The 14,167-nt window shown below is 39.8% G+C and overlaps 1 protein-coding gene across 1 annotated transcript in view; it reads left to right on the top strand.

Annotated features, from left to right (window-relative positions):
- The window catches only part of NELL2 (neural EGFL like 2), a 148,593-nt gene that overhangs the window by 124,162 nt on the left and 10,264 nt on the right, over positions 1-14,167 (top strand). The window contains exon 16 of the mRNA XM_074167943.1: positions 7,232-7,372. Within this exon, the coding sequence (XP_074024044.1) occupies positions 7,232-7,372 (141 nt within the window). The remainder of the gene's footprint in view (positions 1-7,231; positions 7,373-14,167) is intronic.

Genomic DNA, 14,167 nt, shown 5'->3' on the forward strand with positions numbered 1-14,167 from the left:
CAAAGAATTGTTAACAGGGCTGCATGGTGAAGCAGTCAGTGGAAAATTTCCTTTCATAACATTTCTATCTAATTTTGGAGCGCCGCCACTGCCACACATGAAATAACAACACGATTGAATTTCTTTTTGCTGGCATTTAGCAGGACCTATGGGGGTGTGCAGAAATCAATGGGGGATCAGGAGTCTGGAAAATTACATACTTGAAGAATTAATGAACTATAATTCCGTATTACATCCTCAATCACATTTTGCTTCCTTTTCATTAATGGAACTAAATTAGTTTTCCATGGACAGAGTACTTTAAAAAATGCTATCATGCTCTTGTTAGGATTTAAAAAAAAAAAAAAAAAGGCCTGTTTTAACAATAGTTATTTTTTCACGTAACATGACAGTTGGAAATTTTTAGTGAAGAACATATCTGCAGCACTGACTCAACCTGTTGAAGCAATTTTTAATGTGACATTTATAGCCCCAGCTCTAGTTTCCTGCCCTTTGAGCCAGATTAGTGTTTTAAGGTGATTCAGCTAGAATTTCTGGTAGATCTGGGAGGTGTAGAGATAGAAGCAGCAACTCCAAAGGCATTCAAAATGCATTTTTTCTGACATAGGCCTAATTCATTATCCAAGGGAGCAGGGAGAGGAAAGGCCATGGTCTTCACTCTTCTCTGGAGGCTGCATCTGAGATAACTGATGTTTCTAATGCTATATCAAGAAAGTCCTTTTGCTCACAGAATTATGTTATGCTAGGATAAAATGATTAGTGATTCTTCACTTTGCTGTGCCCCCACAGGCCAGCATGATTTAAACTTGTAACTGAATGAAATGTTGGGCAGCAAATGCAGTTAAACTCAAGAATATTCTGTAGTTTAATGAAAACTTGGATGTGAAAACCCATACAGTGAAAAGAATGTCCTAGTAACCATGACATGATATCATATCTTTAAAGAGTTACTGGAGGCTGAAGAAATCATGGTGAGATTGTAAACAAAATCAGGGTCTAGAACTTTTATTGACCAAGGAAGAAAGTTTCTTTGGGAATCAGCAGCAGCGTTAGAAGAAAGGAGCTAATCAGACTTCACAAAACATTTAAAAAACATTCTAAACAATTTTGGTTTTCTGGCGTAACTGATATCTTCTTGGATTATTTCAGCAGTCTCAGCTTCTGTATTCTTGGTTTTTTTATTCCTCCATGTGATATTTATATGCATGTGATACATGGGAATGTAGTGGGATGGAAATCCCAAAAGATGATACTTTGTTTTAACAACAGCAGTATATTAAACTAGTTTCAGGCTCTTATATTTCTCCACTGACACCTGGTTTTTGCCTCAGATCTCAAATCAAACGTCTGATTGAACAGCAAGGTCTTCTCAAGTATCATCATGTTAGAAATCTGCTGTCACGTGAAAACCAACACAAACACTTTTCTCTTCTTAAATGTGAGAGATGGGACTCTAGAACTTGCAGTAGAGATAACGAACTCTTTTCAAAGCTACTCCAGAAAATTGAGTTTTGACAGCAGATACGTTATGCCGTACAGTGATCTTTCATTTTTTCCTACCGAATAAGGCCTTTTCCCCCTTGCCTACATACTTATAAAAATCAGATAACTCAGTCATCATCTTAATCCTACTGGGCAATCTGTTACCTAAGCATAAGTCTGAATAGTTGGGACATAGTCTTTTATATCCAAGTCAGACATAACATCCTTGAAAATGTATTGACATATGCAAAGACGTATCAGTCTACTCTTCCAAATGTAGCCATGAAAAAAAAGAATTAGAGATGTATCTTTATAAACAGATTCAAAGTCCCCTAAACCACTTTTTCAGTCATCTTTTTCTGAAATTTTTTTCTTTCAGTGTTTGCACTTTATTTATACACTATATGAGGCTGGGATGTGGGTGGCTCTGGAGGTTAGCATTAGGCTGGTTGAGCTCTGTCTCTGTAACTTTGTGCTTGATGGTGGCATACAGGCTTTTCTGAAAGGAGGATTTGATGATTAATATTTCAGTCTTGAAGTGAGTAAAATAAAATGGTATAAACTCCCCTCCTCTTCCCCCATGCCACGGTTCTTTGTTGAGTGCAGCTTGACCACACTAGAGAGCTTGGTCCTATTGCTGGATGAAAGAACACTGCTATCTTTCAAATTGTCAATTTTATACCACTTTCAATCTTCAAAAGCTCTTATTATACAGAAATTCTCTAATAATATTCATCAGACAGCTAGCTTTCCTTTTTTCTTACTGTGCCAGTGGATAATTTGCTAATGATCTTATTTTACTCTTCAGGGAGTAGGGTTTTCTCAGTCTCCCCAAGAGCAAGGGGTATAACAGCTGAAACTGTTGCCAAAGTTCAGGAAATGTGTGATTCTGAGGCATAAAGGTGATTTGGAAGAGCAAAGTTTTGGTTTTTTTTGGTTTTTTTTTTGTTTTTGTTTTTTTTTTTTTTTAAATCAAGAGGAGCTAGGTGTATGCAGCACTTACTTACTTTCAAAATACCTGTGACTGTGTGTCTACTTTATTAGAGTAGGACTCCAGTTAGAAAAAAAAAAAATTTAAAAATTGAGTGTTTTTTTCCAGTTGAAAAATGGATAACAAAATATGGAAATACACAGGCTGTCTGATTTCAGTTTAAGAAAAATGAACAGAAAACCTGAATGTGTGAAAACTATATCATATGCAATGTGTGTAATAACCGGTTGCACTTTGTGGCAATAAAATATGTACAGTATTGCCATGAGTGTGTCCATGAGTTACACAGGGTAGAGAGAGTCCCCGTGTCCCTGGTGGCTTGTGGGCTCATCAGTCTCACAGGTGTGTGTGTTCTCCAGCCACAGTGTTTCAAGAGCCAAAATCACAAAGCTTCTGCCATGCAAAGGCCGTAGGATGAAGTACAGCCAGAAGTACAGGCGGTGCTGAAGGGCTATGGCAGAGCTGTGCAGCTGCTCTCCAGCTTGGGGTGAAGGTTACTTCCAGCGACACTCTCAGCATTGCATTCTATTCCAAGCCCGGCCACTCGTATCAGTGGGGTGGCAGACTTGGTATGTGCGGTTGTGCTCTTTATTTGAAAAGGAAAGAGAAAAATAGAGAAAATACCACCTCCATGATGGTCAATGGGAGTTCTGCCATAAATTGGAGCAGGGCCAGGATGAGTCCATTTGTTCTGGCCCATCACACATACGAGACTCTATTTTCCTTCCTGATGGGAATGCTTTCTTTTTTTTTCTTTCTCTTTTTTCTTTTTTTTTCTCTTTTTTTTTTCTTTTTTTCTTTTTTTTTTCTTTTTTTCTTCTTCTCCCCCCACTTTTCCACAGCTTCTTATAGCCAGTTAAAGAATGGGACTTGCATACTCAGAATAAGATGTCTGTTTCATCTATTTGCTTAAAAATGTCATCACTTGCTATTGAAAAAATACATCCCTCATTTCCTTGTACTTAAACATTTTCTGTAATTTTTTTCATAAGTGAAAATATAAAGCCTTTTAGTAACTTCCTTCTATAGAGTAATATTTCATTTTTCATGCCTTTCTAGTATAGCATCAAACAGACTTCATTAGTGCTGTTAATGTTCCATATAGCCCACTGATACACCATAACCACTGGCCAAGCAAAACTTCAATCAGTTTTTCTTCTCTTGTCAGCTCACACCTCTGACTGAGCAGCTGCAAGATGATTCATCAGAGAATGTTTCACCATAGGACAGGGAAAAATTATTTCTGGCTGCTTTTCCCATACTAATAAGATAATTTCAGTTGTAGATACTTTTGCAGCACTTCCTGAGCCATGCTATGCCCATTTGAAAACAGAAATCCTTTAATCCAAATGTCTAGAAAATTTTCCATGAAATCAGTGCTTTGGCTCTACAAAAAAAAATTCTGCTGCGTTTTCTTGTTTAACAGGGTTGCAACAGTTACATTTTGCCCCATAACAGAGCAAGTTTCTACTAGAATTAATGATCAGCATTGCCTGGAAGATTTAGAACAAAATTCTGTGCATAAGGAACATCTATATTCTGAAACCCACTGGCAAGTGCTGTAAAATGCCGTTCGCCTAAAAAGTTACTGGTGAGAAGAATTGTTTTGGATTTCGTTTGCTGCAAAATCACATAAGGAGTAATGGGCTATTCAGCATTGATGCAGCAATGGTTCCAATGCAATGGTTTCAGGCAAACAATCTGTCAAGAACGGTACATTTCTTAAAGACCAGCAGTGTGCTTCCGTCCGCGCTTGTTATGGGAGGATTTCTTACATAACTCCACTCAACTTTGCGTGCAGCCGTAACAAAACCAGAAGAATGTATTTCTTTGTTTATTGGCATCTGTAAAAGCATTTCATCCCAAGCAATATTTCTTGTGATATAGGTTTGTCAGCTAGTTTGCAAATAAATACAGGAAAGCTGCTTTTGTTGTCAGTTTACCAATACTGGCGTGACATTCAAGGCTTGTTTTTCCTGAATAATCAGTAAGTGAGTTCATCAGAATGCATTCAGCTTGTGCCTGCAATACTGTGGTTATAATTATAAGGCTTACAGATTCACAAATAAATTGTCCTGAAGACAGGAACATAGGCATTCTTGAATTCATATCTGTTACTTTGACCTAAATAACACACTTTTCTCCACCTCATCACCAATAAATACACTTCATTTTTCCAAAGAAGAAATATATGCCATCCAGTGTCTTAATGCATGTTGTTGAGTATCAAGATTCATATTGAGTCTGAACAACGCCTCTACTCTTTCAGCCTCTGAGTTTACATGGTTACATGCTTCATTGATTCTCTGGGGCTTGTGGCTTTGGCCAAACCCAACAAATTATCTTATACTGACCAGGTGATGCCAAGCGTTTAGCACGTTAACCCAGACGCTGTTCTGCCTAGCAAGCTGTCTCCCAGGCAGCATTCCCCAGTGGTAAGGGAACTTCCTAGATGGTAGTCCTTTCTTCTTTTCCTTTCCGTTTTCTTAAGTAATCTGTGGTATGTGAACGAATAGCAGTAGATAAGGCACAGACTGCAAACCAACCTTTTCTCACTACAGTACCATAATTTTCATTGATCTTCCTCTGATCTCTCAAACACCTCTGAGGTCCCACTGGCTCCTGGCTGCTCACAAGAAAAAGGCCAGAGTTTATACTGATTTAGAGAGAGACACACTGAACAGGAAAGTTGTAAAGGTTTGGCATTTCTCAGTCCTGCAGCAGGACTGCTTAGATGATTATCCTGGATTCATAGTGGAGTTGAAAATTCTATGTTTTAAACTGATAGACACTTATGACTTAATTTGTGGTACACAAAGCGGCAAAATATATGCTTGGTGCAACATTCCAGCAGGAGTACTGGTAATTTTCATCATCATAAATACTTGTAACGTACACCAGGCACATCTGGCTAGGGAGACTGTTGATAGAAAATCAGACTGAGACGTAATAATGAAAATTTCTAATAAAATTTCATCGTATCTGTAAACCTTTTAAAAACCAATGTGCTCATGATATGGTTGTAAGGTTATTCCAAAGAGATGTTATTTGTATCTAAATAAAATACCCAGAGCACATTCCCCCTACACCCTGGCATGTATAAGAAAAATGCAACTCAAAACCAAACGTGGGCGACTGAGCAATACCATATAGTTTATGCAGGTGTCCCCCATGTACTTAATAATTTTCTTACCTTCAAATCTGTAACAAAGTGTTTTTGATGGATAAGGAAGCCTTGGGTTTTTGTTAAGTTTTTGTTTGAATAGATTTCATAAGAGACTAGAGTGAGATATCTTTATCTATGCTCACATTAGTATTCTCAGAAAGAGATTTGTTACCTTATTGCAGCTCACAATTGATTTTCTTAGCTAGTTCACAGTTTCTCCTATGCAAATAACAGATGACATGAATGGGAGCTAACAGGGGCTGTGGGCAGAATTTTAATGTATTTTACATATATCTCAGTGGTCACATCACACCTCTCCTTCATATCCGCATCCCAGAGGATACTAGATCAACTGCTGAGGTACTTTTAAAGGTTTGAGTCTTAATTTGTTGGTTTAGTTCTTAGTTTTAAAGATTCAACCTGAATCTTTAGAGTTGAATCTCTACTTTTCCCAGAATGGCCAGTGCATTGAGGGTTTATACGTTATTCAGACTCATGGTGTGGGGATGTAGAGCGTTTTGTTTCTGAAGGCAGCTTGCACATGTTGTGTCTCTCTCTGTGCTGGTTCCATAGGCACCTCTCGGTCAGCTTGCTGCTCAAGTAGGTATGCTACCTCTGGTGTAAAACACAATGACAATGCAGTGAATCTGATCAGGAAGGACACATTTTTATCCCTGTTTGACTCCATACTCCTGGTATTCCCTAACTGTTAACAACACTCATTCCCTGGGGCCTTTTCTTTAATACGGCTTACTGCACAACTGAAGGCACTGGAAATGAACATGCCACAAAGTTCTCTGCATCTCTGCTAAGTCCACGAGTTCAGGCATCTTCAGGATGTGCTTTGGTGGATTTTGGATCTAGCGAGTGCGTCCAGAAATCCATTCTATGATCAGTTGTTACTCTAAAGTTTAGTCACGCGAGTTCATCTTTTAACAAACACACATCCCAAAGGAATTATCAGGAGGAGGAAAATGTGTTGTATTTCATCTTCAGGGTCTAAGCATTTGTTTGGAATCCCAACTGTTCTTTTTGATGGTAAGAGAGGAGACCGGAGTCACTTATGCTGAGAGTCAGAGGAGCCAGTGTAAGTCAACAGGAAGTCCACAAGATAGGGAGGCCCTACTAACCTAAAACCAGTGTCACCAAGAGCATAAGCAAGGATCAGAGTGAGTATTTAATGTTTTCATATGCCCCTAGAAACAATCTTTGTTTATCAGGCAGCCTGCACTACTCAAAGGGTTAATATCTTTTTGTTTGAGCCAGGATCCAACTCCTTTCTTCATACTGTGGGCAATTTACACAGATATCAGATTATCTGTCATGTATTGTGACAAAATGAGTTGCTAATATGTAAATAGTAAATTGGGATTAGTAGAACCTCCACTGTTGGCAGGGCCAACACTGTTAGCCAAGTCCTTTTATGGAAATAATTCAAAACTTTACTGCAAATAATTCTGGAAATTCAAGTGTCAGTAACGAAAATACTTCTGTGACACCCAGAAGTATCAGAGACATTGTTTTCCCATCAGATGAATATAGCAATTTCCTCTGTGTGAATTTTCTCCTTTTTTGCTGTTCTTGTTAAACAGACATTGATGAATGCTCAGATGGCTTTGTTCAGTGCGACAGCCGTGCTAACTGCATTAACCTGCCTGGTTGGTATCACTGCGAATGCAGAGATGGCTACCATGACAATGGGATGTTTTCACCAAGTGGAGAATCCTGTGAAGGTCAGTATCTAAAACAGGTGGGGTAGTGCTATGACTCACATTACATTGATGTCTGGTATCTCTGACTGTCCTGGTCAAGTATTGGCTTGGACACTGCGTCAATGAAAGTTAAACTTTGACCCAAAGCGATCATGGTCTAAATAAGCATCATAAACAAAAGGTAAATGAATATGAAGTATGAATATTCCTAATATATAGGTGGAGGACTATTGGCCATTTCTGTGATTTGCTAAGATAATATGTGAAGTCAGGCATGGTGCTTAAAACACAGTTTGTCTGGCCCTACATCTGCTTCTGTGCATGGTCCTTGCATAAGTGATTTCCTGTGGGCTGATAGCATGCACTGTAATCAGTCACTCCACAGTAATCTGTTTATATGTCAGGCTCTTTATATGTAGAAATGGGCCTCAATCCAGCCCTCGGTTCCTCCACTCCATTCCTCATACACTGAAATACTCTGTGATGAAAATATTTCCCATGGCAATGAGTGATCATGCAGCCCTGACACCCGTACCCACACCTGGGTTAATACTGCGGTGCTTCTCCTGTGCATAGGCTAACCGCTTGTAGAAAGTCGCAATCTGAAGAGCAACTTTGCAAAATGGGAAGCTCAGTGGACTTTGGGCTGGCGCAAGGTGCAGGGGACAAGAGAGCGACAACAGGGGGGACAAGGAGATGGGAAGGTTTTCTTTGTTCGTGAATGATGTGAGAACAGCAGGTTAGGAAGAACATAGTTATTTTCAGATGCAGATCTCTTAGTGTGGAATGTTACTCAGCTCTTAAGATACTGCATGCTGCTGCTCTTAAATAAGAGAACTAACTAATCTGTTTTGTTGTGGACTACTTAGGGCAAAATTAGAAGGGAGAATCCTTCTGTCTGTGAGTGCTGAAATATTCAGTGCTCGCACAGTATAAGCTTTCCTACCTTGCTGTTTAAACTCACATTGGTGGGCTGCATTGGTCCCAAAGGGAAGCAATTGAATTAATTTCACTAAGGCAGACACACAGACAGTTCTCCAGGAGCGAGAATGACCTTTTCGGTATCCCCATCATCAATACTTTATTTCAACACATTTTCAACACAGCTGAAAGCCTGTATTCCCAGGAGGAATCAGCAATTTGAGTCAGCCACTGCTTTCATAAGTTGAGCTTTCTTTGTCAAGAACTAACTAAATGTCAGTGTCAGCTGGCCAGGTGTTAGAACAAGAAGGTGCAAAGAAAAAGTTGTGATCCCTCTGATTATACCGTTGCCCTTCTGTCACTCGCGGCACAGGTAATACTCTAGCCAGGCATTTATGGAAATATTCTCAATGCCCCAAGTTTTATCTTCAGTGCCAATACAACATTTGTTTCGTGGGTTGAAGATAGTGGTTTGGCACGTGCTCTGTCAAGGGAGAGACGTGATACAAAGTGACTCTGTTATGACGTGTGGAAACAAGCAGCCATTAAGCAGCACTTTCTCAGCAGAGCAAAACCAAGGAAAAAGAAATATGGGGAGGGGTACATGTATGCAGAAATGGCAATAATTAGAATGTTTTGACCTTTTCTATGAAGCACCAGCAGCTCTTTATTAAACATACACAGAGGATAACAAGTAATTGGAATTAAGTCACAGATGCCAGGAAACTATCTTCATTGCTGATAACCCTAGTCACTAAAAGTGGAACGCTTTCAATTTGATTGATTGCAACTCCAGATTTTGGAATACATAGCAACTTGAGATAGGGAGGAAGGTTAGATATTTTATTAGTTTTACTACATCACTTTTTATTGGATTGAAGCCTGTGACGTGTCTCAGACATAAAATAAAACCTGAAAAAGGTGTGAAGAGAGCCTAAAATCCATTGCAGTATGGAAAGTTAAACTTCCAGTAGCAGAACACAGGTAGCACAAAAGCAATTGGTTTCTCTGCTGTCAGATCTTTCCACTGTGAGAGATTCCCCTACTGGGTTTAAAGCCATAAGAAAATGGATTTCTTTTGTCACTTCTTCAGTATCCCCTAGTTAGAGGTGATTAGATTGAGCTGTTGGTGGATGATCTTTTAGACACCCACTGTAACAGGGGAGCAGCTTCCAGGCTAGACAAATTTCAGATTTCAAATCTCAGTTCTCCACTGCCCACCTGCAGCTGTATGAGCTTCTTGCTGCATCCAGGACCAGTGTCCTCTGAAGCTTTCTGGCTTGTGCAGGTGCTACAGACCGCAGAACTGTAGAAGGAACAGTGTTGAATTTTACTGAAAAGAAACTGGGCCTGCCTTGATTTCTTTCTTGGGGGGAAAAAAAAATTAAACCTTGTAGGGATTAGGAAATGTTCTTCTAGGGCTTGTCCACTTTACTTTCTAAGAGGACTACTTCAAAGTAGTGTTTATATAGACTTATCTTTGGCTCATCTTTTTTAAGTTTTCGTTCCTTTGAAGAAAGTTCCCTCTTTCAGCGGAGAAAACCTTTAAAAGCCAAGGAAGTGTGGGTTCAAATCTTTTCTTTCTTGATTGTTGTATATGGTCTATCTTAAATCTGGGTCTGTCTGTGTCCCCTGGACATGTGCTGATAGTACTACAAAAAGAATTTCTGTGATCAGTGTTAGTCAGAAACTTGTTTCCTTCAGCAAAGGCTTGGATTTTAAAGATTCATGTGGAAACACCTCTGTTAAGATTACAGAAGCACAGGAACATTTCCTTAACAACCTTATTTTAACAGAATACCAAAACTGCACCTGCCCCTTTTGCAGGAAATGGTCCCATTAGGACATCACACTAAAAATTCTTCGCTAGAGGTGGACGCCTTGGTAGCATTAGACTTTGTCAGTGCTTGATAATGAAATAACAGTCGCTGAATTGCCTGTTTTACACATATATTGACCTTGGCTACCGCTGCTTCTTTGGCATGACTGAGAATATTGAGTACTTGGACTAATGTACTTGAACGCAGAAATTCATAATCCTATTTTATTGTATCTACAGGCAATGGAAGACCTAGAGATTCCTTTGCTATTAGTTTTGCTTCACATTATACTCCTGGGTAGACCTGTGGTCTCTATAACAGTTACTGACAGAAATGATGGGAAATGCACCTGTAGGGCTTCAATCTCTTAGAAGCACTTACTGCTTTTCCCTTGGAAATAGAATTATGTTATGCATCATCTAATTTCCAGAAAAGTGGTGAGAGATCAGCTTCTTAGTCTTTGCAAACTGCATGGGTTTGGGAAGTCTTAAATTATATATATATATATATGCAAATATAGCATTCAGCATCCAATATTATCTGCTACCTTCCTCTTTGCCCCCCCTACAGCTTTTCTTTGTAGTTTCTTTACACAGTCTTATTGGTGCTCTGAAGGTTGTCTCCTATGTGCCATTTCATAAAAGAGAGCTAGGCTAAGGTAGTAGATATTGCAGCCTCAAGCTTCATTACATTAAAAAACTGGAACCACTGAGGGCAAAATCCTAAAATAAGAACATTCAGGCCCAGTTAATATTTGCTCTACAGTTCTGTGTAAGATCTGGATTCCTCTGAATTTGTCCCCTGCAATATCTAAAAGCTTCCAAAATCAGTTAAGAGAGAAGCTGTATTGGTTTGTACCAGAATAGTGCAGGTTATACCTCATCAGCTGTTGGACATTTTGCATACTTCTACGTCCAAAGAATAGCTCACCTAATTAGTGCAGCCCCTTAGGACTTACCAAGAGTATCTGGCAGGTACCAGCTGTTGTTGATACAATATATGAGATCAATATACTTTCACTCTCAGCAGGTACCACATCCTTTAAATGAGACAGGTGCAAATGAAAGGATTGGAAAGCATCAATCCAGAATGCCTGATTCAAAAAGGATCTTTTTGGTTGCGAGGCTTTATTTCTATTTGTGTGTTCTGAAATGTCCAGATATGTTCTTCTTCTGCTGTCCTGCTTGCAAAAGTAGAACCACTTCCTTCTCTGTGTGACAGAGCAGGCTGCCTGACAACACAGAAGGCTGGGGCTCTACCAGAACAGCATTTTCCACAAACAAGGATAATGGGGGATGGAGGCATATTGCAAGCCTCAGGATGCTCCCCAGCCTTAATGGATGAACAAAGTCCAAAGTGGTCTGATCTGGAAGGCAGAGGAGTTGTTGACTGTCAGGATGTCTGAATTTATCTCAAAGTACATCCAGTATTTTAACTAGTACATGAAATTTCTTGTAGTTGAAAAACCGCTGTCAGTTTGGAGTCCCACACTTAGGTCTTTCTACAGTGCTGGTAATGTTTAACAGAAGCTTTGTTATTGATAGTACTTAAGGAGACGGGAAATAAAGAATCACTACTCTTCAGCAGGAAATCTTACTTGCAGTCACAAAGCTCCATCGAAGTCCTTTCGCCTTTATTCATGATCGTAAAGGGTCAACAAATAAAACCATTAATTGACTTTTTTCCATCCCTCCCAAACAGAGCTACAGGCATTAAGGCTTTATTATTGAGTTTGGGAATGCAACTTAAATGTCAACAGACAGAAGGCAGATATGGAGACACATTAGTATTTAAATATTCTGGAGTGTGGGCAAGGTACAAAATTGGCAGAGTTTCTCACCTTTTATAGAAGGACTAATAAAACAGAAACTCATCCACTGCATTTTATAAGACAGTAACTTGAACATATTTACTGTATCAGGAAACAACATTTCTGCGAAGCTGGAGTTACTGGCATCTGAAGTCTCAGCTCTTCTTCTTCCACATCTGCTAAGCACTCTGACAGCTGGCTTGCATGTTGTCATGACTAAATTATTCAGAATTCACTTGCTCTTTGAAGAATGATTACATCAGTCAATAGATTTACTCAGGACACAGAACAGAAACCAAGCTTTCTGCTCAGAGGAGCTTGGACTCCCTATTAAATGCACTCCTTCCTGTTTTGCCTTAAGCAAAAAGTATTCAGGCACCCTCATGTTGTCACCTTGCTGAGATAATGCTACTCCTCAGAACTAAAGTAACTGAGAAACTTCAGTTTCTTCAGAGCAAAGGAAGTGTCCACCCTCCCAAGCCATCTCTTCCAACAGCATACTTCTCAATGATAGAGATGTTCATCGTTTCTTTACATCGATGACACTCTAACTCATATCAGAGGGATCTCCAGGGGGGATCTTGTCTGGCTTTATGTCACCGTCCTGCACGAAAGTCTGGAAAGCTCATCAGAGGAGGGAAAGTTTCACCTTTAAGTCAGCTATATCAGAACGCATCTCTGAGCCCTTTGTCACTACCTAGCAAGGTGTACATAGGTTATTTTCTAATTATGCCTTGTTCGTATTCCTTGTCAGTTTAATGTGAGTTTTCTTATCTGTCATTATCAGTCTTGTATTTGTAGGGCTTTGCTCAAAGTATTATTGAGCTGTCATTATTTAGAGCTATCCACAGTAGCTCCAAGATCTCTTTCCAGAATAGATCCAAAGGAATTATTTGATTTTTGAATGGGGATTTCCCCATGCACCTTACAATTGAATCTTATCTGACATATTATTCTTTACTCAGTCAATATCATGAAATACTTCTATATTTCACTGCCAGTTTTATTGTTTTTAATACTTTATTATCAACAGCCTTTTTCACGTCGCTGTTGATCCGTTCCTCCAGATGACTAAGTGTAGTGGGCAGCACACGTTCTGGCACAGATTTTTGGGGAACTTCCCTGGGACAACTCTTCATTGTGACAGCCTGACCATTTATTCCCACCTTTCATGACTTACTAATTAACCCACTATCAATATGTGAGTTAACAACCTCTTTTATTTCAGGGCACATCGTTCCTTTAATAGCATGTATTATGCAAAGGAACTCATGAAGTTTTCAAAAAAAAAAATAGTACATTATATGAAATGTATCCTCCTTTAAAGTCTTTTTCATTAGTATAGGATACTAATATATATATACTAATATATATTCGCTGTCAGTACAGACTAGGGGATGAGGTATTAGAAAGCAGCCCTGAGGAAAGGGACTTGGCGGTGCTGATGGATGAAAAGCTGGACATGAGCAGGCAATGTGCACTTGCAGCCCAGAAGGCCAATCTCGTCCTGGGCTGCATCAAGAGATGTGTTGCCAGCAGATCCACAGAAGTGATTCTGCCACTTTACTCTGCTCTGGTGAGACCTCACCTGGAGTACTGTGTGCAGGTCTGGAGCCCTCAATATAAGAAGGACATGGACCTGATAGAGAGGGCCCAGAGGAGGGCCACGAAAATGATCAGGGGGTTGGAGCACCTCTGCTACAAGGACAGGCTGAGCGAGCTGGGGTTGTTCAGCCTGGAGAAGAGGAGGCTCCGGGGAGACCTAATAGCGGCCTTCCAATATCTGAAGGGGTCCTACAGGAAGGCTGGAGACAGTCTGTTTACAAAGGCCGGCAATGACAGAACAAGGGGTAATGGCTTTAAACTGAAAAAAAAGCAGATTTAGATTAGACATTAGGAATAAGTTCTTTACCATGAGGGTGGTGGAGCACTGGAATAGGTTGCCAAGGGGGGTGGTTGAGGCCCCTTCCCTGGAGACATTCAAGGTAAGGCTCGACGAGGCCCTGGGCAACCTGGTCTAGTTGGGGGTGTCCCCGCTGACTGTGGGGGGAGCCGGACTAGATGACCTTTGAAGGTCCCTTCCGGCCCAGATGATTCTGTGATTCTATGATACGTTTACTCTGGATCTATACTATAGTACCTTTAAACAATCTTTCTATCTGAAAACACTTTATCCTTTTGGGCACTAGTTTTAATTAATCTTTAAAACTTCATCATTTTAACATAATTCACCCTTTGAAAATAAAATATTTTTTGCAGCCTTTT

This window comes from Numenius arquata, chromosome 2 (genome assembly GCF_964106895.1).
Source record: "Numenius arquata chromosome 2, bNumArq3.hap1.1, whole genome shotgun sequence".
Classification (NCBI taxonomy): Eukaryota; Metazoa; Chordata; class Aves; order Charadriiformes; family Scolopacidae; genus Numenius; species Numenius arquata.